This window comes from Trachurus trachurus, assembly GCF_905171665.1.
Source record: "Trachurus trachurus genome assembly, chromosome: 8".
NCBI classification, from domain to species: Eukaryota; Metazoa; Chordata; class Actinopteri; order Carangiformes; family Carangidae; genus Trachurus; species Trachurus trachurus.
Genome location: NC_139905.1, coordinates 18,425,374 through 18,451,428, shown reverse-complemented (window position 1 = coordinate 18,451,428; position 26,055 = coordinate 18,425,374). Strand labels below are relative to the sequence as shown.

At 42.6% G+C, this 26,055-nt stretch overlaps 1 protein-coding gene across 1 annotated transcript in view; it reads left to right on the top strand.

The window, feature by feature from the left end:
• The first annotated feature begins 215 nt into the window (after positions 1–215).
• Positions 216–26,055, top strand: part of LOC310990258 (Na(+)/H(+) exchange regulatory cofactor NHE-RF2) — a 32,673-nt gene continuing 6,833 nt past the window's right edge. The window contains exons 1-3 of the mRNA XM_083977564.1: positions 216–807; positions 1,279–1,572; positions 22,238–22,465. Coding sequence (XP_083833690.1) covers positions 601–807; positions 1,279–1,572; positions 22,238–22,465 — 729 coding nt within the window. The 5' untranslated portion in view covers positions 216–600. The remainder of the gene's footprint in view (positions 808–1,278; positions 1,573–22,237; positions 22,466–26,055) is intronic.

Genomic DNA, 26,055 nt, shown 5'->3' with positions numbered 1-26,055 from the left:
TTACTTTGGTCCCGTTATTCATCCTCCCTCCACAGTTTCCCACCACCCAGGGGCGGTGTTGTATAATTTTGAGTCTCCTGCCTCTGCTCTGAATTTTCCCCTCTGAGAAACAAACAGGTAGCCGGGCTGGAGGTGGGTGGTGCTATTGGTGCAAGGGGGGGGGGGTGCAAACTACACCAGGCTACAGTAGGTGATCCCTTCGACTTGAACACGTCTGCGGGAACACTAATGATGCTCCACCGAGGCTGTGAGGTCTGTGCACGCATGAGGCGGATCAGTTTTGGAGAGGCTCTGGAGTTCGGACACGAGACAAGCGATCTGGTGGACCGCTGCTCGCATCGTTTTCTCTAAGCTGAACTTTTTCTGCCCTGTTGAATGCGTTAGTGCACTGTGTGAGTTACTCCTCTGGACTATATTTTGGAGCTGCAACTTTGTGTTTTTGTGTTGCTCTGGTATGGGGGAGAGCGTGCGTATCGGGCAGATATGTTTACGCTCTGTGGAAGTTTAGCCCTGCGCCCGCTCTCCTAAACTCCCCATCTGTGCATTTCGATTATTGTGCTTCGGCTGAACTCTGCAGGAGGTTTAAAGCGACGGGGGGAAATGGCCAGCGAGCGGAAACCGCGGCTTTGTCTCATGACAAAAGCGGAGAACGGGTATGGATTTCACTTGCATGGCGAGAAAGGGAAGAGCGGACAGTTCATCCGCAAAGTGGAGTCCGGCTCCCCTGCAGAAGCGTCGGGGCTGCGGCCGGGGGACCGGGTGGTCGCAGTGAACGGGGTTAACGTGGAGAAAGAGACACACCACCAGGTAAGTAGGTGTGAAGTGCAGCTCTTCACGTGTGTGTTTGAAGTGGACAGGCACATCAACAGGTGACAGTGGTTGGTGTGTACATCCTGACACAGTGCAGTATGGGATGGTGACTATCATCCCATCCAGACGCCCACCACACTAACCAGTCTGCAAGTTATTAACTACTTTGCCCACATGCAAACACGTGTTGCTTTCATTAAAAACTTGCTTTTGCACTTTTTCATCACATGCTTCATTTCATGTGACTGACTCACCTGCACAGTCATTTTGTTTGCAGAGCAGCAGACTCACTCACACAGACTGTCCACTTTTTTTGGATGTCATTAGCTTTATCACAGTATTCACCTTTTCCACTGGTGTTTCCACTCACTGGTCACTGTTTATAACATATCAGCCATGATTCCTTAACACCTTTTTCAAAGACAATCATTTTCAATGCACTAATAACAACACCATCTCGTCCCTCAGGTGGTACAGCGGATCAAAGCCGTGGACAATGAGACCAGGTTGCTGGTGGTGGACCATGAGACACACGAAAGCCTGCGAAGCCTGCGCCTCACAGCCACAGAGGAGATGGCAGTTTTGGGGACAGGGCCTTCTTCCTCATCTTCTCCCCCAGCATCTCCCTCTCCTTCCCCGTCAGCGGTCCCATCCTCCCCCAGCAAGAAGCGAGAGAACGGCTCAGTGTCCAAGCAGCCGGTCGTGCTCAGCAGCCAGGTGCAGAAGCCCACCAGGAGGTCACCGTCGAAGGCTGCAAAGAAGGTAAGCAGGCCCTGCAGCGAGGCAGGACGTTTAGAATTAGGAGTAACAAGAGTGTGTTCAACTTTTATCTCATCATTCTATTGACGGGGAACAGCTCTCAGACTATGAAGTGAAACTGTGGTGAGCTGCAGGTGCCAGGTAGCTCATCTTAAACTGATACGTGCAGTGAACAGTTCCTATGAAGTTGGTGGGTTTGTATCTATCAGTGTCAGCAGGATGAAAACCAAAGAATATCTGGATTAGGCCAAGAAATACAACCTTTCCAGACACTCAAACAAAACATTCCTCGAGATGTGTCATCTCTCAGACACAAGAGTTAAATAAAAATATTAAATACGTTAGCGAACAGATTGCAGGTGGTGAGTCACCTCTTTGAACAGATTCTCCTCAAGCTTGCACAGACTTTTCTCACCGCCTTGCCAGTTTCAGGTTAGATTCAAGTGGATGTCATGCGAGTTTCCGTCTTGTTCTGCAGCCTTCATGCATGTGTGGTGTGTGTCTGTCTATGTGTGTTATGTCCTGAGGGAAGAACATGGCAAGGCAAGCTGAAAGTGGTCCAGATGTTGTGTTGGAGGTCAGACACGGCAACAAAGTGTCAGAGTGCAGGACCCGTCAGAAGTTAGGAATGTGGATATGTACGACATGGCAACTCTGCAGAACAGGAAATCGTAAAAAAAAAAAAAAAAAAAAAAAAAAACATAAATAGGAAGATTTTCTGAATGCCTCTGTTTTATAACCAAGATATCGCTTTTATTTTGAAAGCCATTCACATTTATCTGTGTGTGTTTATTTATACATAGTATTTGACACTGTTGGTTGCGTAATGCTCAGTAGGCTTTTGAGAAATTTTTTTTTTCTTTTTTTTTTCCTTATTCACTGTTCGATTATTCCATGTTGACATGAAAAACAGGATGTGTTTCCGTCCGCTGTGTCTCCCCTGGAACGATGTGATCGTCTTCAGTTTCACATGCTCCCTATCAGCGGGAAGAGGCCGCTCAACTTCTGCTTTCTGCATCTACACAACATGTGTTTTCACTTAAGCTGGCCCTGCCAATATGTGAGCGGCACTGTTTCTACAAGAGCAGTGACAGCCCCAATCAGTTAAATCTTAAATGCGTGTGTTTGTCTTTGTTCAGATTCTGGCTGTGTGACCTGTGGGGAGAAATCCTAGCACTTGGTGGGGTCGGACCGGCCCCAGCTAGGGCTCAGGAAATGCTTGGAGGTTTCTCGTTTCTCTCAGACTTTAATGACTCTAATGAAAGAATGGAAAGAAAGTTTGGCAGATTGAGCCGACGGGTATTAGTGGTGCAAAACGAAAAGCAGGAGAATTGGAGGACAATGTGTGAGCTTCTGTTGAAACAATGATTTCAAACTGCTTCATTTAGGCCGGCGGCGTTGACAGAGCTTTGGAGCACTGAAGCCTTTCCTCTTCCATTTGATTGGTACCTTCTGGGTGTGTAAAGATGTGAATGTCTCTGTGTCCTGCCCCACAAGACTTCACGCTGATGCAGCATATTGTCCTTTTGTATGCAGCAGTCTGCACAGTAATCACCACAACAAAAGCAGAAGCAGAAAAACAGACTGATCAGCAATTAAAACTTTAATCATCAAATTGAAGATAGATATCCCTGCACAGCTGTAAAAGTCAGCTTAGTCTGCTGAGGGATGTTTCATTCCTCTTATTCGGATCTGCTGAGAGCAGCACATTTCTTCTCCTATTATATTTTTTTTAAAGAAAAGGTAAGAGGAAAATAAGGAGGGATAGAGAGCAGACAGCACTTGGCCTGAGCTAACCCAAGACCGAGAGCAGCCAATAACAACCTTGAAGATTTTTTTGGCTGGTTTGCACAGCAGCGTAGTGAGGGGTGGGAGACATAGAGGGATGCTTGGCACTGCGTGTGCGTGTGCCAGTATGTCAGTGATTGAAGATATGTATGTGCACACAGGGATACGTCTATGTGAACTGAAGCACCTTTACTTCTGCTGATGAGGAGGACTGTAAAATAGTCCCAGGTAGCATGTTACCATGTAGAGGAGCTGCAGAGGGAGAGGTGGGCGGTAATAACACTGAGGGTGAAAACAGGGGGACGGTGTGTGCAGGTGGTCTGAATCAGAGGGAGATAGCTGTGGGAGTCTGGCTTCTGATTTGGTCTGGGTATCAGCAGACAGTTGTTGCAGCTGCAGCAGCACGCAGAGGCAGTGAAGGTGTAAAACTCATCCAGTACTCAGTTGCAGTATTTTGAATACATAATTTGGGCTTGATTCAGTTGGACTTCCTGAATACATCATTTCCATCACAAGTAAATGTCCACAAATCCATTTAGCAATCAGAGAAAAAAGATGCCCTCTACAACGTCAGAACTTTATGTTGTCTTCTGTTTAGTTTGCTGAAATGTAAACACTTATTGGCTTTAAAACAGGGTTTCTAGGGTTTAAGTTGTAGCCCACAGATAACCAACTGACTCCATGGTAGCATCATGTTTCCTGTTTACATCCCTCAAAACTGGCTGATCATGGAAACTGTAGTTCACGAACTTACACCATGACTAGGCCGCCCAAATAGTAGAAAGCAGATTGGGGGGGGGGGGGGGGGGTCTGTGTTTCTTCACTTTTGTTAGAGCAGGGGCCCACGGTGTCGGGCTTCCAAAAGCTCTGCTAAAGAAAACAATGTGTGTGCTTGAATCTTCTGCAGCCACAGATTACAGTCTAAGGTCCTAGAGGACACACATTACAGACTGTATGCACACACACACACACACACAGAGGCATGTACATGGACACAGTAGAAACCTTTTCTGCAACTGTAATCACTTCCACATTTGCCCAATAAATATCCCCACTGGAGCTTTCCTGTGTGTTTGTGTGTGTGTTCCCCAGGTTACTGGACTCTGTCTGTATTTTTTCTCTTTTTTATGACCACTCATCCCCCAGGTTTCTTTTCTGTTGCTGCATTCCTCTCATGTTTACCTTCATCTTGATTTGTGACACAGCAGAAAGAGTCCAGGGAAGACTTTTTGGGGGAAGTTGGTGTGTTTTCATGTGTGTGTGTGTGTGTGTGTGTGTGTGTGTCGGGAGGGTGGGTGGGTGGGTGTTGTTGGAGCAATCTCAGGGTTATTTTTAATGTCCAGCTAATTATACTATCTAACTTTTACCATCAACCACATCACTCAATCATGAGACCAAATTAATCACATCATTTCCACACTGTTGGAAGACGATAAAATATGTATAGTATGTAATATTTGCATAGCCTAGCTTCTTATACATCAATGAGTTTATGATGTACACGTGTAATAGAGTGATGTACAAGTGTATTAGAGTTTCTAATTATAAAATGTAAAATTAATTGTGTCTGTATTGAAATGAGAGCTCAATAGTTTCATGCTTTTTGCATTCTTACAAACGAGATAATGGACACAGTTTCATTTCCTCATTCAGCGGCTTAATCATGTTGGGCTGCTAGAAATCCGGTGTTTATAAGTTCAAAGCTACATCAACTATTGGCCCTGCTGTTATCAGTCGTCAATGTGCAGACATTCCTCTTTTTCACTGTGTGTGGTAAAAGTGAGGTTAATGTTAAGTGAAGTGGAAAAAATATCATGTAAATCAGTGAACTTCCACCTTCAAAGCAATTGTGTAAGTATTGCATGTTGCGTCTTTTACAATATGTCATAGTTAAGGAAAAAACACTACTACCAACACCACTAAAGAAATCTTGTCTTGCCCTCAGTTCATCACTCGCTGACAAGAAAAGAGGAAATCATGAAACCATATCAAATTTAAGCATGAGCTCAGTTCGGCCACTTCCTTCGCTCTCATCTCAGTCCTTAGATTGAAAGCACGATGGTCGCCAGCAGACTTCAACATGTTTAACAGCTACAATCATTATTATTGATCCTCCAGTCCTTAAGGAGAGAGAGGGGGAGGCATTTCAAGGACAAGAACGTGACTAACGTATGAGATGGATCATCTTACTTAACACACACCTGAGGTGTCAGTGCCCTGTCTCTGTGCTTGTCGTTCTCCAGGTGTGCCATGTGGGCGTGTCATTAACACTGAAGATGCAGATTAAGTGTAAGGTGTCACTTTCTCACTAGGACCTTTTTTTAACTTACAAAGAGAGAGAGCAAGAGAGAGAGAGAGACCTGCTTGGTGAGCACGTAGAGCATGACTCAATTGTTTGGGATGAATCAAGAGTAGATGAGGAAAAAAGGATGAGTGACATGTGTAGACATATGAATAATAGACCCCTCTTCTCTGTTGGTGGTGAGGCCTCCACCTCATGTACAACACATTGTGGTCTTTTGTCGTTGTTCTTTCCAGGCCTGCTGCTGCTCTCCTGCTTTCGTCACACCGGGCTTGTGTTAGGAAGTACACGGAAAGTCGTTGCCATAGTGACGGCTCATGGCAGAATTAGTGCAATGGAAAGAAAAAAAACATACACTGAAATTTTGCACAATAAGACATTGTATAGTGTTTGAGAGAGACCTACAACAAGAAAAGAGATGCGATATGTGTGCAGCGTGTTTCTTTTTTCTTCTTCTTGATGTGGCCTTGATGTGTTTGACCTTTTAATGATTTTATTTCGAAGAGCTTTGGAGCCTTTTTTTATTTATTTAAAGCAGAAGTGAGTGGTCCGGTCGTTTTCGCTAATGCTGCGTTCCAGGCAGGCTTTTGAAATCGTAAATTACAGCTTCAAGTCACAACTTACGACTTTGTAGCGTTCCAGGCAACCCACTCGTGTTTTTCCGACCTGTTTTACCGGTGAAAGTCACTATAACGGCCACTCGTAACTTCCGACCGGTGAACTCGTACCAGATCGAACTGGTACCACTTCACGGTCGGAAAAATACGAGTTTCCTTGAACGCACCATAACAGTCCTCGTCGCTACGTCACCACATTCACGGCGTTCCTTGGCTGCACACACAGCCCTGCATGCCGTTCTCTCTCCTCATTGGATAAAAACTGTAGGATACGATAAATGTTTTCTCTTCGGCTCAGAGCAGAGCAGAGGGACTGACAGACCCGTGTTTCAGTCCAAACACTCTATGTAAGTGATTGCTGTCGGAAGATATAACTATTTAAGACTTATATTAACACAAATATATCACTTACTTCTGCTTTAACCTTTATTTACCCAGGCAAGCAAATTAAGAACCAAATTCTTATTTTCAAGTGCAGCCTGAAAAAGGGAAGGGGGAGGGGAGTGCTAAAAGTGAAAACAAGGTTACACTTACAAAAATACAATACAATACAATAAAACAGTTAATCAGCTGAAAGCATCATATAAAGTTCAGCTCAGACAGATGCAGCTCAGGATCAAAGTGCTGTAGCATCAACATGTGAACAGCACTCTTGTGTTGTAATAAACTTCTGCTTGTGATCGTCTGCCTCGAGCAGAGTACAGACACACATGTGTTAAACAGTTCTACAGAGAGTAGGGGGTGTGTGTGTGTGTGTGTTTGTTTATCTTTTCATGGTCGAGAATGTAACACAGCTTTGTGTGACGTTCGAAGGCTCATATGTGTTATTCAGTGTGCAGGAATGATCTAACACACGGTACAAGTTTGCATGCGTGTTTGTGTATGAGGAGCACATATGGACTCAGATTAGAGTCAGTTACAGTCGATGTTGAGCTGGTAACGTGACCACTGATGTAATTTTCATTTTATACCTGGTGACAGCCGTGACCAGAGACTAGCCACGCCTCCACGTGTCTGTCTCATCCCTGTTAACATGATATCTAAGGAATCCCGATGGGGAATTTCATTACATCTGGCACAAACATCCACGTGGCCTCAATGATGAAGTGATTGGGTTTTCGTGGTCAAAGGTCAAAGGTTACTATGACCTCACAGAACATGTTTTTGGCCTTAAACACAAGAATTCATTTGCTAATTACAGGCCGAATTCCACTTTGACATCTAACAGGATAAAATCATGAGGTAATGATGTTTTATATCCAAAGCTCAACTCCACTGTGACATCATATTGTTCAACAAATTCACATCTGTGTATTTTAGTCAGCGCTGTAACTCAGAGACTCAATAATCTTTGACATATCAGACAACCAAACCCTGATGATTGGTCAGATCTTCTGTGCTATGTGGGAATTTGTAAAAGCTTCTTTGCAATAACATCCATATTTGAAAAAGTAATAATTCACAAATCTTGATTTACAACTACAATCTTTATATATCACATGTACACATGTGTCACAGGTGATGAGACAACAGCAGAGAAGAAGCAAACAAACCATGAAGAAGAGAGACACAAGAGAGTCTCAACAAAAATCCCAAACTGTAAATGCTCACATGTTTAATTCATTTTGTGGCATTTGAGCGAAAGCGATCTGCGTGAGAAAACCATGGACAGAGAGGACAGTGTTTAAGGGTCAGGGCCTGAGGTCATGGGGTGAGGACTGAATAAACACAAATAGCAACACTCGTGGATCTCTGAGGAAGAGCAGCAGAGCAGAGGTCGCTGGTCAGAATAAACAGAAGAAAAACGTGACTGTTTGGCATTAAACTGTGATTTCTACATTGATATTATTATTATTAAATAGAGCGTAGCAAACGGGTTTTTTCTGATGTGTCCTGGTTGTTATGATGAGATGGACTGCTCATTTCTGCTTTACAACATTAACTACATCGGTTCTTTGTGTCATTGCAACTAAAACATGATCATCTCTGGCTGTTACTTCATCTGAAAAGAGATGATGGCTCGGGTCAGGCTCTCACAAGCCCTTGCTCCTCAGCTCAGTGTCTTATTTTGCCAGTGATAATAGGGAAAAGATGTTGCCTGTCAGCTCTAATGAAACAGCTTATAGTGCAGAAGTTGTCTGGAGGTAGTCAGCACTTTGGCCGGTGTGATCATCTGTGCACAAGTTCTGCTGCCACCCAGACGAGTCAGTGTGCAGGTTGTTTCTTTACTCCTTTGACAAAATAAGCTGCTTGAGGTTATGTAATCTTACTTCAAGGGCTGAGCAGCAGCAGCAGTGGATGTGGTAGTGTGGAAACTATCTCTCCTTTTGGCAGAGAGGAGGCATTTCATTTTTATTTTTTTTTCATCTTTATTTAACCTGGCATACCAACCAGCCAAACTCTTCCCATTGGCTGGAGGGGAATACTTCATCCTTTCCCATGTAAGATTTCAGGTGAAGAATAAATTAGACTAAATTTGATCTTAAGTGACCTCACATTGGCGAGACGTGAGAGTGATGGAGTGTGTGATTCTTGTTACTAACATCTGGAGCTGGTGTTCAAGGGACCCCCTCCCCCCCTTTGTTGAATACCAACAGTGTTACATCAAGACGCAGGGGTCCAAATTCAGTGTGTGCGTGTGTATAAGAGAGAGAAAGAGGGGGAATACTAAATTCCTGGGGTAAAAACATGGCCTGTATGTGGAAGGGTCACAAGCGGGGAAGACGTGTGTGTGTGTGTTGGGGGAATCAATAAAGAGTGGAATTTAGTAAGGTGGGTAATGTCAGGGGGGACAAGCGCACAATTGAGTGTATTGTGTTTAATATGTGTGTGTGGGTGTGTGTGTGAGAGTGAACACAGCTGTGTGTCTCCATCTGTAATCTCCCCATGCAGAGCTGATAATATATTCAAACGTTGCCTTCGCTGAACCAGAAGACGTTGACCCGACTCACCCTGTCTCCGCTCACATGCACTAACAAAAATAATTCTTTGACCACTACAGGAAATGTTTGTGTCACTGTGTCATGGATTAAGTTACATTACTCATAATTTGATATGAAATAATAAAGAGCACGACCTTTTCCATCATCTCATATTTCAATCTGGTTTCCATGCAAAGTGTAGCACTGAGACAACAAACAACAGGAACACTGTGTCTTTGTAGCTTTTCCAGTTATATACACTTATGAGTTGAAGACACCTGAGTGTCATAGCAGCCAAACAAGGCAGGGTCTCTCCCTACTGTGTATAGGAAGTCTGTGAACTGGCAAACTGCCTAAGATTATCACATAATAGGGACACTACTACTTTAATCGGTATCATTCTGGTATTTCATACCCCCACCCCCTACCACACACACATTAACACACACTCACACACAGACACACACCTTTGTTGCGAAACACAATGATGATTTCATCTTGATTATCTTGTTTTCATAATGTTGGAGATGAGTATCTTCATCTAAAACAAAACTGGATTAATCGCCCAGCGCTAGTTTGTCATTTAGGAGGCATTATAGGAGTTGCAGACACAGCTCTTGGTTGCTTTACCTACTCCCCACTCTGAACGGTGGAGTATCTCTACACCCCTCCTAGTCCCTCTTCTGTTTTTTTGTCTCTGTCTCCACTGCGACCGATAATCACAAAATGTCTTTGCGTTGCTATGCAGATGACACGCAACTTTATGTATCTGCAAAATCAGGAACCACAAGCAGTTTGACATCCTTCAGATCTGTCTGACTGACATCAGATATTGACTGTCTGATAACTCCTCACAACTCAATGAAGTGAACACACGAGAATTTTTCAACAACTTAAATAACCAGTTCGCCTTCACTTAGCTTACAGTGGTAGAAATCCATGTAGTAGAAATCCAGAAATCCTGTTCTGTTTTCATCAGCATCCTGTCATTTTGAATGTTATATCACTCTCTGACTTGAAGAAAGTTATTCATGCTTCCATCTCTTCCAGAATGAATTACTGTAACTCATTTTGTAGCAGCGCCCACTCACACCTAATGAATGCTGCAGCCAGACTGTTAACAAGAAACAAGATTACACAACCCCAATTTTAGCCTCTTTGCACTGACTTCCAGTTGATTAAAACTGATTTTACACATTACGTTTAAAGGACTCTGACTCAGTCATGGATATATGTGAGCCTATAAACAAAAGGGACATATAGGCTCACATACAGTATATACATACCTAAAGGGCTTCAAACTCTGTAACATAAACATATGCATGAACCTCTATCCTGCATTACAGTAATTGCCTTTTCTGTCCAACTTTTTTTCTGTTTTGGCCTTTTTTTATTATTTGTAAAACACTTTGCAACATTGTTTTTGATAAGTGCTGTAAATGCCTTGGATTTTTTTTATTATGAACCAAACCATAATTATACCAACTATGAATCTGTAACATTTTTTTACTGAACCACAAATTGTATCTGTAGCAATTAAGACTTGACCCAAATCTTCAGCATTATTTATAGATTGCACTACTTTTGTAAAGCGCTTACTGGGTCAGAATGAGGGAAAACAGACCCACCACCTCCTGCCATCTTTGAATTATCTGGGACTCATCTCCTAAATCCCTTTAAGAGCTCATTTACTTGGGTATTTTATGACTGTGGTTCCAGCCCAATAAATATGGGAAACACTCCCACTGCCACTTCATCTCCATTTACTCAGTCTCATCTCTTAGCTATCATTTGTTGGACATGGCAGTGTCAGTGGAGCGTAGGTCGGCTGTTAGCCAGGATGAGGATCGATCATTGTGCTGCCCACACAACAGCATCACCAGCAAATACAACACAGAGGGAGAAAAAGAGAAACAAACAAGAAATTCTTTATTGTAATGAACTCTTGTTGTTGATCGAGGAGTCCTTGAAAGCAGTGACAAGAGCTTTGAACCTTGTACGTCTTAATGGTTTGACAAGCAGCAGCAAGTTCACTCTCAGTTTCAGTCTAGGTGTCACAACTGTGCCTTTTCACACAGTTTATTTTCTCCCCTTGACCAGTCAGCATGTTCATGTTCATATTTTTTCAGGTTGTGTCTGCTCCCTCCTGCACCCACAGCTGTGAGCCAGCGCACATTCCCACACATTGATCCATGCAGTGTTCACACACACACACACACTCACACACACACTTGAAAGAACACACTCATGTTTGTTTCTTATGTCTCACTGGCCCATGCTCTGTTTCGCTGAGCTCACACATCGGCATCTTGTATCAGTTTAATTGCGACCATGCTCTGCTCCGTCTGTGGGAGTGGGCTGGATGCTGTGGGAGAGAGGCTGCGTATCCTTATGGATCAACTGGGAGTTGTACAGATGCTTGAGTAACATTTGACAAACGGCAAGAGGTTTAGTTTATGTGTGCGAGGTGAGGAGGTTAGTATGTGATGAAAGTAGGAGATGGGATGTGTGTGGGGTAGCAGCAGACAGGACCCCCCCAACCCCCACCCCCAATTGATTCACTGGGCCTAGGAAAGTGGAGGAAACTTTCACACACACACACACACTCACATGCACAGAGGTACGTAACTTTTTGGCTTGGTGTCATCTGTGAGGCCCCTTTCATAGCATGTTTGTGTCTCTACAAATGTCACATGTACAGTACCTCTTCCTCCCCATAAGGGTGCAAATGCACATAACTATGATTATTTTCATTGACAATTGATCTGCAGAGGATTTTATTAATGAACTGGACATTGTTTAGTCTATAAATGTCAGAAAAGTCCGACACGTTCTCCAAACAGTCCAAAACCAAATGATATATGCTGTGGTTTCATACCAGAGCAGCCAGAGAAAATCTGTAAACATTTCCATTTGAGACGCTAGAATCAGAAATGTTGTTACGTTTATGTTTAAAAGAAAAACATGTTCATGACTAATCGATTATCAAATTGTTGCTGATGCATTTACTGACTAATCAGTTAAAACAAGTGACTGTTAAAGCTTATACTCACATCATCCACACATTTTTACACACTCACAACCCCCTGAGAAAAACAAACACAAACCAACACAACTACTACCACCGTAGGCTCCCGAGGGACGAGGTAATATCTGCCACACACTGATAACAAGGGTGTGGACCCACACACACACATACACATTGCATCACCAACGTTACCTACTGTGCAATCACAAGCATGAAAAACAGATGGATGAAAATACACATAGCAACACATAACGGCTGAGTGTGTCAGCAGCGTCGCCAGCAGCCCACACAATTTAAATTGACATTTAAATGCAAATCAGCAGAAATGTTTTATCTGACTGCAGCCTCTTCACCGCTGCTGCTGAAAACTACACGTGAACGCTCTGTTAACACAAGGCACTCAAAGATAAGAGCGTAAAAAAGAAGAGAGGGTTAAAGAATTCAGGCTGAAGGAAGACATGAAATACCATGACATGGAGGGCGGACGGATGAAATGCAAAACAAACTGGAGCTTAAGGAAGAATGAAGTGTAGAAAGATTATGAGAGACAGATGGAGAAGATGCATGAGAGGGGCTCGGACCACCTGTCGGTTTGACTTCTGTCCTGTCATAGTTTCACTGACAACCTCATGATATGCTCTGGCCATGAAAATGAAATAGACACACTCAGATCTGTTGAGGCGCCTGTTATCGTACAGCTGAAATCGATGAGTCTGTTTTGACACAGGTCAGTTTATCTGGACACTGATACCGAGTATGATTTTGGCCGTGTTATTGGTCTGCGTCAGAGCCTTTGATGCTTTCTTCTGTGGCGTGAAAACGAGTCTGTGAAAATGAATTTAACTTCATACAGCAGTTTGTCATGGAAACTAAATCTGTGACATGTACATTTGTTGCTAAAGAACTCGTGGCCTCGAGAATGAATGTGAAATGAGACGTTTTCATGCATCGGGAGGGAAATAACAAATGCCAAACATTCTCAGATTTCGGTTTCTCACACCGGTTGATTTCTGCTTTTCTTTGATGTTACATACACAACAAACTTTAATTGCTTAGACCAAACTAATTATTGATTAATTAAAAAAGAAATCAGCACATGATCAGATCATTTCAAATAATTCTTTGCTGCATTTCATCCTTTTCATAATGATACAGCATCACACACACAACGGTAGGCTACAGTACAGTAAAGTCACTTCAGTGGGAGAGGAGTTAACTGCAGGATTCTGGGTCATTGGCTTTTTAAATAGACAAAATATTGCAAAACTGGCTTATTGTGGTCCTATTAAGTCTTAAATAAAGCACTGTCAGCTAAGACTATAAATTCTTATTTTTCCCTGCAAGGAAATTCAAGGGGAAAAAACACTTTTCCATTTGGAGAAAATTGCTCTGAGGGAAAAGAAAAAGACATTTTCTTAAATATGTGGTCAGTGGAGAAGTTTAAACTCATTTCATGGACTGGTTTTGATGTAGCGTGCTGTGTAGATCCTTAGTAACACTTATTTTCCCACTCACACAATCGACCTGAGAACATCCAGGGCCGAGAAACGGAAGAAACAGGGTTGATACGTTTGTTTGAATTTGCTGTGATCAGCAGTTGGAAAATTTTAAGGACCACACCATGGAGCTTCTGCACATACTCTTCACATTACAGCAAAGTTTTCAAATCATGTGGGCAACAATGACTCCTGCTCTTCCGTGGCCACTGGCCAGTAGCTTCAGCCTCCATATTTCATTGCTTTGAGTGCAAGCAGTGTGTGTGTGTGTGTGTGTGTGTGTGTGTGTGTGTGTGTGTGTGTGTGTGTGTGTGTGTGTGTGTGTGTGTGTGTGTGTGTGTGTGTGTGTGTGTGTGTGTGTGTGTTTTTGTGTGTTTTGGGGGACGGAGGGGGGCAGTCAGTGGGTATAAGTTTTGTGATTTTTCATTTTTTGTAGTTTTTCATCTTGTATGATGTTGAACACAAGAGTGTAGTATATATTATTTAGATCACAAATGCTGTGCAATAGGAAGAAAAGTCCTCTTTAAAGCACAAAGCGACACTGTACCCGAGAGGCAGAGTCTTCTCTTGCTAATTATTCATGCAATAAATTGAGTTGAGTGGCCTAATGTCTGTAATGATCTCATCTGTGCTCAGTGACGAGGTCGGCCCTAAGCGGTAACACCACCACAATATGTTTGAGTTTCACATCATTGCAGCTTCAGCCCTGCAGCTCATCATGCAGCCTGACAGCTCAGCTGCAGCCATCATCAACAGGTGCTGAATGACAACAAACATCAACATCAATGTCAGTTTCATCAGTAAGCAAAGTTTGTATCCATAAGCAAACATATGTTTTTTTGCTGAAGGAGGGAGCATGGATACATTTGGATCTAGTTTGGCATCTGAATTTCTTTTCATGCTACGATTTTTCGCTTTGTGGCCCCAGCCCGGCTCGTTGAGAACTGTAATCTGTAACAATCACTTCCCCTGCGTCTCCAGTAGCAGTAGGCTAACAACAGTTTATTATAAAACTCATCAGTCATCATCAGTCCGTTTATACGGTTAAAACTCCGGTGTTGTGTTTGTTTGTGTTGTTCCCGTTTCACTCGCGTTCCTGTTCTGTTTACCGTTGCCATGCCAACGCATGCAGCAGGGAGGGAGGGGGCTCGTGGAGATGCGGCAGGAGTGAGAGGTGGGTGGGACTTGTGAGGGAGGTGGAGCTGTTGATTTTCAAATGTTTGTGCTGTGCTGAGTGAAATGCCAGATCGGTAAGTATTGCTTTAATATGGGCAGCATTAATATCCCTTACTGTGCTGTGAAGACATGCCGTTAGCAGAAAGTCTCGTGTTTAACCGTCACCATGTCAACATTGTTGTCGCCCAAAATAACCACAGCAGCCAGTTTCCTCCATATCGCCAAGTAGCCTACATTCAGTGTAATAAAACCAAATGTGTTTGTAAGTACCACAGTCTTACCTTTCAATAAGCCAAGAGGAGTGGTGGCCACAGCACTCACTACACTTCACAGGCAGTGGTGAGGTAATTATGGGTTAACTATGGGGACATTTCCAGTAGTTCCCACATCTGCCACTAACTTCTGGTAAACAACTGCTAGTGTGGATCCGATCCATGTCAACACAACGTAACAGGACAGTGTGACAACTTTAATCCATGACTAATACATTTGCTTTTCAATCTGATCATGTCACTCTTTGGCTCTGGATGGTTATGCTTTTTACTCCAGTATGTCAATCTTCTCTTCTTTTCAACTTCTCCTTTTCTCTCTCTCTCTCCCTCTCCCTCTCCCTCTCTCTCTCTCTCTCTCTCTCTCTTTTGCTTTCTTTCGCTTGCTACTGAGGTATGGGCTCAGGAAACACTTAAACAGCAGGTACCGCACGTTTACACACACTCACGTACACACTCTGCAGCGAGCAGGGGACTTTGTAAACAGATCTCAGCAGGTCTGGTCGAACTACACACACACACACACACACACACACACACACACACACACACACAGAGTCATATACACACAGGGCTAGTTTTGGTGTCACAGAGCTGTTACGCAACACGCCACAACACCAGTGGGAAAAAACTGTGGGTTATCGACAGAGGAGGCTGGTCCATTGAGGCAGAGGAGGTTGGTCCTCCTCTATTTTTGAGAGGCAAAAGGAAAATTTATTTTTTATTTAAGAAAGAGTAACTGGTTGAAATAAATCATTACCAAATCTCAGTATAATTTATAAAATATTATATATGTATTTTATCATAAAAAAAGTTTGTTTTTTGGAAGAAAATCCACTTAAAACGGCTCAACTGCGCCGCCAGCAGGCTCAGGAGACAGAGCAGGCTGTGTGAGGAGCAGGGAGCAGGAAGGTGGGGGCTCTACGGAGGTGGCAAGATTTTTACCTCCCTAACTGGCCTCGGGGCGGGATCTTCTTCCATTGACTCAATGCATTTAGGATGTCTTCATCCTGACCTGTGATTGGCTAAGACACGTAAAATGACGTCATGACGGAGGAGGCTCTTCTGTACCAATCAGCAATCAGAACACAAGATTGACAGCAGGTTGGTCCAATGACAGTTCTCCAACCCCCCTTGGTTACTGTTGCTATGTGCGCCAAACTTTCACTCCCAGCCGTGCTGCTTATGCTGCTCCTAGCACAAGAAATACGGAGTTTTCAGAGATATTGGCATCGATTTGAAAGGAAATATCAGCAGATTTCTGGATAAACTGTTAGGAGATATCAGAGAGAAGCAGTCAGAGAGATTGTTAATAGTTTTCAGTTACGTGACCTGGGCAGCTGGAGGGTAAACAAAGACACGACCGGACTTTTTTTTTTTTTCTCCGCCATCAGCTCAGGTAAAAGCATAGCTATATCTAAGAGGTAAAAGCCAAATATGTATGTAATTTGAGTGGAACACTTTGTTTTGTTATTAATAATTACAGATTTTCATGGTTTTTGTTTTTCCTTTTTAAATCAGAGGGTGTGTAAATCCCCACTGTGGCATTTACAGGTGTTGAACACTGGCCTGCTTTTTTTTTTTTTTTACATCCCACATCCAAGATCATGGCTCTGTCTTTTTCATTAGGCCTGTGTTAATCTGAAAACAGTAAGATTTAATAAAATTATGTTGTTTTTAAGAAATCTTGTAAGACATTGTTTTACTGTTTAATTTTCATTGAATATAATAAAGTAGGGAGAAGTAGTGCTATAAAATAAAATGAGGCCGTGGACTGGTGTTCCTCCTGTCCTCCCTAATTTTTTCAGTCACCAGCCGCCACTGGTTATCGAGATCTCTGGCCACTTCTCGTGTTCTCATGTTCTTCCTGTCCTCCACATGCTGTGCATCATCTCCTCCCCTGCCTGCTCTCTTTCTCTTTATCTAGCTGAGTCCTTCTCTCTGTCATAGCTCACAGTCACTTCTTTTTTTTATTCATATTCCCCCTGTCCTTCATTTTCTTCTTTACAAGCCCCAAATCCCTTTCCATTTTTCTCCAGCTGCCTGTCATTTCCTTTCTATCTCATTCCCTCTCTCTCTTTCTCGCCCACTGTGAGCACCGGCCAGGTCGGTTCTTTTCCCCTTTGATTGAGCAACGCTTGAAGCAGCTGCATGTGAGGCAGACACATGCGCATGTGCATATATGTACACAATAACCAAAATGTCTAAGGCATACATAGGCATTTTTGCTGATTTGGTAAATGATCTTTGTTAGAGCAGTGAGAAGCTGTAAGTATTTGCTTCACACAGAAACAGAAAATGTACATTATGTATCTAGGCGAAGTACAATTCTAAACTCACTGACAGATAGAGCAAGTTCGACTGGTTACACTGTGGTCTCCGTGGCAACTGGTTGTCAACCACAACATCAGCTTGGGTCCCATGTGCTACTGTTTTTGTTCTGTTATTTTTTCCTTCTCTGAGGCGTCATGCAACGTTTCCATTCAGAGCTCCATCTTTTATGTCCGGGGGTTTTCCGTCAGTATCTCAGTAACCGCCCTGATGGAGCGTCTTCATGTTTGAGACAAACATTCATGTGCAATTCAAGTGCAGCCTTACTATGGTTTGTTGGTTGGTTGGTTGATTTGTAGCCATATTCCTAATAGTCTTATTCTGATTGGTTAGTTGGTTCACAACACTGTTCTGAGTGGATCCTTGGTTGAAAAGAAGACATACCTTTAGTTTACAGCTCTATTCTTATTGGTAAGTCGGTTTACAGTACAGCATCAGCTACCGAGCATTGTAGAACACATTACCCCCAGTATTGTAGTACTGGAATATTTTTGCATTGCAGTGTTACTAAATCTAACACATTGGTTGGATTGTTTGGGTCCAAACTGTTCAATGGCATACTTGGATAAGATAATTATCATAAGAGACTGACAACTGTCAGTGGTCAGATGTTACAGGAGTAAATCTGAATGTATCCTCCCTGTGACTTGTTTGCATAACTTCACATCAGAAAATGGTGTTTGAACACTGTAGCCTATGGTAAGTTGTTCAGTGCTCACCCAGCTGGAAAACAGCCTGTCAACTTGTGTAGATTTTTTTCCATGCAGTTAAATAACATTAGCAAACTGGATACAGTTTTTAGGTCATGGAAGAATGGGCCCTGGAACAAAAACTGATGAATTTGCTTTTTTTAGTTTAACTGCAGATTGGTTCTGCACTGAGAAGGTTTTGACACAATCCTCCCTTGATTGTTAAACTTGCCATTTACTTTAACTGACAAACTGATTGATTTCCATTTATTATTAAGTTTAAATGATAGTTACAAGATTATTTTTTCATTCAGTAAATGCACAAATAATTATAATGTTTTTTTGTCCAAGAAATAGGTCATTTATCCACAATGGTGGGTGTGTTTGCAGTAGGCTTCACATGTTAATGACAATAGTTCATATACGTATATGCTAGCTCTATAGCTGCACACTTTTGACTCTGGGCTCAAAGGAAACCTGACCTTCTGATTTATGAGAATGGGGCGTATTAAGTGTACAATAGTCCTCTGTGAAGCATGCAAGTGAGAGCAATGTTGACAAAACTTTTTACATGCACACACTCTCACACACACACACACACTTGATTTAAAGTTTCTTGTACAGCACACACAAGCCCATGCGCACATGCATAAACAAACAGACTTCATTGTGTTGTGGGCCAAGAGTGAGGCAATGATCCTTGGCTGTGAAAGGGTTAACAGCAGTCATGATCCATCCATCGCAGTAGGCCACCACTCAATTATTTAACAAGCTGCGATCGAGTTTCATCAACTGCCAACGCCAATGCCAGTGGTCACATGCAGAGGGAAATATGTGTGTTTGTGCACATACTGTACATACACATAAATTTAACATGTTAAGTGGTACGACTTCATTCTTTGTCATGCACCTCAGAAAACCTGAATGAAAAAAAAGCATTGAGTGTGTATCCTCCAGTCACATCCAAAGACACTTAAAGTGGTCTGGTCATTAAAAAGAAAAACACACCTTGCTGTAATCCTCAGGTTATCTGACGGAGAAAGAGTTTATGTTGTTTTTTTCATGGTAGATTATAGTGAAATCCCTTTAAAAAAAAAACTTATTTGACAATTTAAGATGCACTTTAATAATCGAGAAAAGTGACATTTCTAATGTAATCAAGATTGTGTAACCTAACCACAGGGTCAAACACAAGTCTTGTGTGTACTCCTCACTCTCCCCCACATGTACTCACGGAGAGTGACCAAGACAAAGGCTAATTGTGGCAGGAAAACTGGAGGAATCCGTGGGATAGGACTTGTCCCTTTGACAGCACATCCTCTCAATACACCACAGTCAGACCACTGGGGTGTGTGTGTGTGTGTGTGTGTGTGTGTGTGTGTGTGTGTGTGTGTGTGTGTGTGTGTGTGTGTGTGTGTGTGTGTGTGTGTGTGTGTGTGTGTGTGTGTGTGTGTGTGTGTGTGTGCATGTGTGTACTGTTGGGGCATCAAACTCCATGATGTTCTCCAGTAGGTGTGAAATATTCCATATTGTTTTTCCTTTAGATAAGCAGCCTGAGTTTTTTTCCATGGGAACTTGTTTGGGGCAGCGCTGCAGTTACATGCATGAGCCTGGAGAAAAACGTAGACAATATGTTTTTTTCCTACCGCTTCTCCTCCCATGTGCGAACATGTGTGTTTAAAAAAAAAAAAATCCAGTGCTGATAACAGACCACTTTCCTGGTGAATGGCTAGTTTTCAGACAAAAGGAGGGGTGGGGTGGGGGGCTGGGCGGGCATTTCATCTCTTTCTTCCATCAAAATATTTTTCATAAAAACCATGAAGTTTTCAACACCCACAGTTCAAACAAACACGGTGACCGCACTTCCTTTGATGGCCTCTCCGATTGGAGAAGTTGTGCGGTCATTTCAGGCCTTCCTCATCTCTCCGACTGACATTCGTAAAAAAGAAACTTTCACAACCGTGTCTCGGTCCTGTACTGATGTGTTTTGACACACAGCAGAGTCACGCTGTCGCCCTCCATCACTGTCGCTCAGACCTCAGCTCACACACGGACCAAATGTCACAAACGTCAAAAACACAGAGCTGAAGAGATGGCGCGGGCCCCGGGGGATTATTACTGGGGTGCACAAATGCATTGAGAGGCAGTCGCAGGTTAGATTGGCAGACACTTGTGTCTCCCCCACATAATGACTCCCAGCTGTGTTACTCTCACTGTTTATGTTAGAGGAGTTCCACTGAAAACTCTTTTCCTCTCCATCGTCTCTTACTGGAAACTTCTGTCATCTTGATTTTTCCTGCACCGCTCGGCCTCTCTGTTTATCTGTTTATCCGTCTGCTGTATTTCTCGATCTGTGTACTCTTAACTGGCTCTTTCTTTTCTTCAACTCTTTCTCAATCCTATTGCTGCATCTAATTTTCTATCCCTCCCACACGCTCTCTCCCTCCTCTGCCTTGTTCCCTCCCTCCTCTCCTTCTTTTCTGCCATTTTGGTTTTTTTTTTCTCCTTCACCCCAGATCCCAGGATGACAATACATTTGATTTTATATTAATACATTTTCTCTCCCTTGGAAGATCCACCCCTGCTGCCCAACCCAGGCGCTTCCTCTCCAGTCAGGAAAAGGAGGATCTGGAGGGATTCATGCGAGTTGAGCTGCTCTGAATTATGCTGTTGTTACTCCCTCTCTTTCCCTCTCTCTGTCTCTCTCTCTTTATCTATCTATCTATCTCTCTCACTCTCTCTCTCCTTCCTTCTCAGGGCGAGCTGCCCAGATCACTGCTACCCTAAGGAATTCAGTGCCTGAAATGAAATTATATGTTGCCATCTGTGTTATTTTTATATGGTTGAGGGATAAGGGTGGGAGGCGGTGTTGTGGTAATCGAGGCTCGGTCACCATGACTTATTTGCAATAAGAACGCGGCAACCTAACGGGCAGATAGAGTGGAAATTAATGAGAAGTCAAAGAAGAGCAGTACTCTTTGTCTAATAGGATAAAACATCAGTCAGCTTCTGCTCTCTAAACACTACGCTACCTTTGTATCTCTCTCACCCTGCCCACATGCTCCATAATGTATTTTTAGCAGGCTCATGCTGGACTGTGGTGCTAGCTTCACATATGCAGTGGAAACAATGGACCTCTCAGGTTGCGTAACATGATTGCAGATCTGTCATATGCACAGGAGATGTGCATATTTTCTGGTCACCTAATACCCACTTTACCTGTTTGTTACCTCACAGCTAATGGGCGCGGAGCAGGCCGACACCTAACATCTTCGACTCGTCACTGCACATTTTCTTTTCCCTGAGCATGTTGGTGGTAAATCCGTGTGATCACACCGGAGAGCGCAATTATACAGGGTCAATAAATGTTCCCACCAAGACTGTTAGAACTGTTATCTACACCGCAAATGGACACGTTCACTCCAGAATAAAGATGCTCTATAATAAAATGTGACACTGAAAGGGTTTCATTGTTTCAAAACTGTTTCATCACATCCACAGTAGAATTATTTCATGAATTCTACAATACATTAATCAATAGTGCCTCCAAGTGACACACCACCTACATTTGTTGTATGAAACACAAGTGGTTGTTACAAATGATCACAGTGACTCAGACATGTGTTGTTTTTCTTTCAACCTGTCGGTTAAATCGTCACATGTTCTGCAGAGAGCAGCATCTCTCTTTTATACAATTTGAATGTGTTTCAGTTGTATGTGTCTGCTCCTGTTTTGAACCGCAGTCGTAATAGTAATTCCCTAATCAACTTTATTAATAGTTATGCAATGTCATACGAGGGCACTGTGTAGTTAAGTTTCTTTACATCTTCAGTGACTTGAGAATTGTTGACAATATTGTATGCAAAGCAATTTGTAGACATTTATATTCAAAGTCAGTTTTGCATTTGATGTATGAGATTCTTATGAAGAGACAACTGCATCAGCGTCAGTTAAAGTCGTAGTGAGAGCTGGTAAAAAGCAAAGGGATGATGATTTCCACATGACACTTATTAAAGGAAAAAAACTACATTCTTCTCCCCCTCTCCTCCAGGAGGCTCTCGCCCAGACTGATGCTCACATCCAGGCACAGTCCCAGCTACGGCCCCAGGTCGACCTCTCTGACCTCGTCCCGCGTCTGTGCCACCTGGTGCGGACTGACACGGGCTACGGCTTCAACCTCCACAGTGATCGGTCACGACCCGGACAGTACATCCGGTCCCTGGACCCAGGATCCCCTGCAGACCGCGCCGGGCTCAGGCCACAAGACAGACTCGTTGAGGTAGGAAGAACGTGTGGGTGGAGGGTGTGTGGGATCTACAGGGAGAGGATATGAGAAGAGAAACACCTGGTGATGTAATGGAGTCCAAGGGATTAGCCCTTATACTAGGGGCCGTCTCAAAAATTCATGTAAAATGGCCAAGTGAGCTTTTTGGATTTTTGTCAGTATTTTTATTCCACAGACACTTCAGAACAACTTTTCATCTGAACATCTCATCTCTGCATGCCTAACCCCTTCTTTTTAAAATCCATCCATCCATGAGCCATCAGATACAACTCACAGCAACACAACATGATTTTTTCTCCCATTATACACACAACCTTCACAGTTGTTGTTGTTTTTATTCCACTGTTTAAGTCCATCAGAACCATTAACAGCTACAAAGCTAACTCAGGTTAGATATGCAATTTACGATGTGCATGGTTAAAATATTATGTTACTGAGCATGTTACAGTATGTTTGCAGCTATCCTGACAACTTCTCATGCAGGCACTGCCACTTGCAGGTATAAATCCAAGCACAGGTTATGACATAAACCAATACAACCAATACAGTAACAGTGCACAATGTTCTTTATTTGACTGTATTGCTGATATTAAGCAGTGGTTGGCTCAAAATTTTCTTAACTTAAATGATGAAAAAACTGAATGTATTGTGTTTGGAGATACTGCGTCAGCCGACTTTGGCACCCTGTCTCCAAAGCTCAGTTCAACTGTCAGAAATCTTGGTGTAACTTTTGACAGTCATCTCAAGTTCGACAAACAAATCAGTAATGTTGTCAGGACCAGTTTTTTCCAGCTGCATCTTTTAGCTAAAGTTAAAATGTTTTTAAGCCGCCACGACCTCGAGAAAGCCATTCATGCTTTAATTAGTTCACGGCTAGATTATTGTAACGCACTTTATGTTGGCCTCTCTCAGTCCTCCCTCAGTCGCCTCCAACTCGTGCAAAATGCCGCGGCTCGTCTTTTAACCAACACTCACAGACGTGTGCACATTACCCCTGTTCTTAACTCCCTTCACTGGCTTCCTGTCCTTTTTAGAATTGATTTTAAACTTATAATGTTTGTTTTTAAAGCTTTGTCTTCATGGCCTTGCCCCATTTATTTATCCAAGCTTTTAACCATCCGAGATCCAGGTAGAGCGTTGAGGTCGACAAATCAACTTGTACTGGAAGTGCCCAGATCAAAATATAAACACTGGGGTGACCGAGCCTTTTCCGTCGCTGCTCCCAGGCTCTGGAACAAGCTCCCCACCGAGATGCGTCTCATCTCGGACCCGGGCCTTTTTAAATCCAGGCTAAAAACCTACTTATTTAGGATGGCTTTTAATACCCAGTAGCACGATGGCACTTTTATCTTATTTTATTTTATTTGACTTTGCTGTATTTTACTGCTCTCACTGTTTTTATTGTTTTTAAATTGTTTTTATTTCTGCTTCTGTCTTTTTATTATTACACTATGTAAAGCACTTTGGTACTCCGAAAGGATTGTTGTAAAGGGCTGTATAAATAAAGTACATTTACATTTACATTTACAAATACAGAGACAGAGCAGTCAGGAGTGGGTTTTTTTAATGATTAAGGAGGTGACAAGGAGCCTCCACAGGCTTTTAGTAAAATAGAAGCTGTTCAAGCAGAAGTACAAGATAGTGAGTGGGTATAATGTGAGTGTTTCTTTTTTCTTCTTCTTTTTGTGTGTGTGTGAATTGATACAGCAGGAAAAAGGAGGACCATGACAAATGGGCACACACAAATGAGGCAACTATTGATTGATGGTTCAGGGTTAGTTTGGTATTTGTAATCAGTTCATTATGATAGACCGTATGTGAAACAAAATGCACTACATAAGCATGTTGCTGTGTGCCTACACACCTATTCTGCACATCTGCCCACATTTCCAAAGAAACCTTCAATCCATTACCCCCATATAAATCTCTCTTTAGATGTGTTTCTCTTGAGAATTTACTCAACACTGCCAGTGCCTAACCTTTTCATGGAGCAATTCTATGTTCTCTAAAAAATAACAAGCTTACTTTTTACCAAATGTAAGTCTCAGTCTAAATGTCTAAATGATGCACTGATCATATACATGTGACCCCATCCTCTTCCTGTCACAGCTGCAATTAAAATGGCAGGAGTCACACGAGTCTGAGTGCCAGGCCCCTGTTTCTAAGGATAACAAGACCTGGAGTCTGGGCTCAATCTCTACTGTGTGACAGACTGGAGAGGGAGAGAGTCACAAGGGAGAATCTGTAATAAATCAGTGTGATCTCAGAGGCTAGTGGGGGAGAGACATGTGGGAGGAGGAAAGGGACAGGGGTGTGTGTATATGTATGTCTCTTCCTATTAAACAGTGAGAGAAATGGAGACGGCCTGAGTGTGTTTGATGAGAGGGAAAGAAGCCAGCAGTGAGGATGTAGAGAAAGAGAGAATTTGAAGCTTCACAGTCACAAAATACTGTAAGTTAAAGGCCACTGAAACCAATGAGATGGATGCATGAAAAATAGATGCTAGCAGTAACATCAACATCTTCATGAGCTGTGCACACACACACACACGCAGCATTCACCCTTCATTCCCATGACCTTTACCCTCACTGGCTGTACATCAGGGTCCAGACCAGGCCACAACTCAGGCCAAGCAACATTTACATTTTACTCATTTTGCAGAAGCTTAGTTTTATCAAATGCAACCCAGTTAGGAATGTCACTAAAGCTTCAGAGCAGTACAGGACCTTGATGTAAGCAACATAACAAACAACAAAACAATATCCATGTCTTAGCAAGAAGAGTTGTAAAAGTGCATGGTAAGTACTAGTTTAGTTTAGTTTAGTTTAGTTTAGTTTAGTTTAGTTTAGGGATCTCCTCAATTTGGAGGATTTTGCACAGTGTAGAAAGGTTAGACATTTTCAGGTCTCCTGAATGAGAAAACGAGATGATACATCTCAAGGGGTTTTATCCAAATAAACAAATTTCAAACAAATGCAAACCACAAACATGTTTGAAATGAATGTCTATTGATCAAACATATACAAGGAATTACTTTGACTTTTTGGGACCCATTTTTGTTGACAGTTAAAGGCAAAGGAAAATGCTAACGTAGCCTAACCTCTCTAGAGCTTACTGATTAATGTTGTATCTCAAATTACATGACATACACAATGTTCGATTATCTATCTATGGCATCACCAACTATTTTGACTAACATGGTCATGTAACCAGGATCAAGCAGAGCTGCATGTTGTAACTCACACTTGAGCAGCGAGAGTGTTGGCACTACAGGACAGTGATGACCTGATGCTCCTCTGCAACATTAGACACCTTATGAGAGTGTGGAAATGTCCTGTAGCAGGTCACTGTGGTGCCATAAACTGAGAAACACACAGTGAAGTTAGAAAGTGGTCAAGAAGGTGTCGAACTCACTTTGATTAAAGGAGCTTTCCACTAGGCTACTGTGCACATACAGTATTTACTGCTAGTTTTAGGGTTGAAATTCAAATACGTATAGGCTTATACTATATAACTTTTTTTCAACATTTCTGAACTCCTTCTCTTTTGTGTTTTAGGTTATTCAAAAGACTAAAAATCTTTGA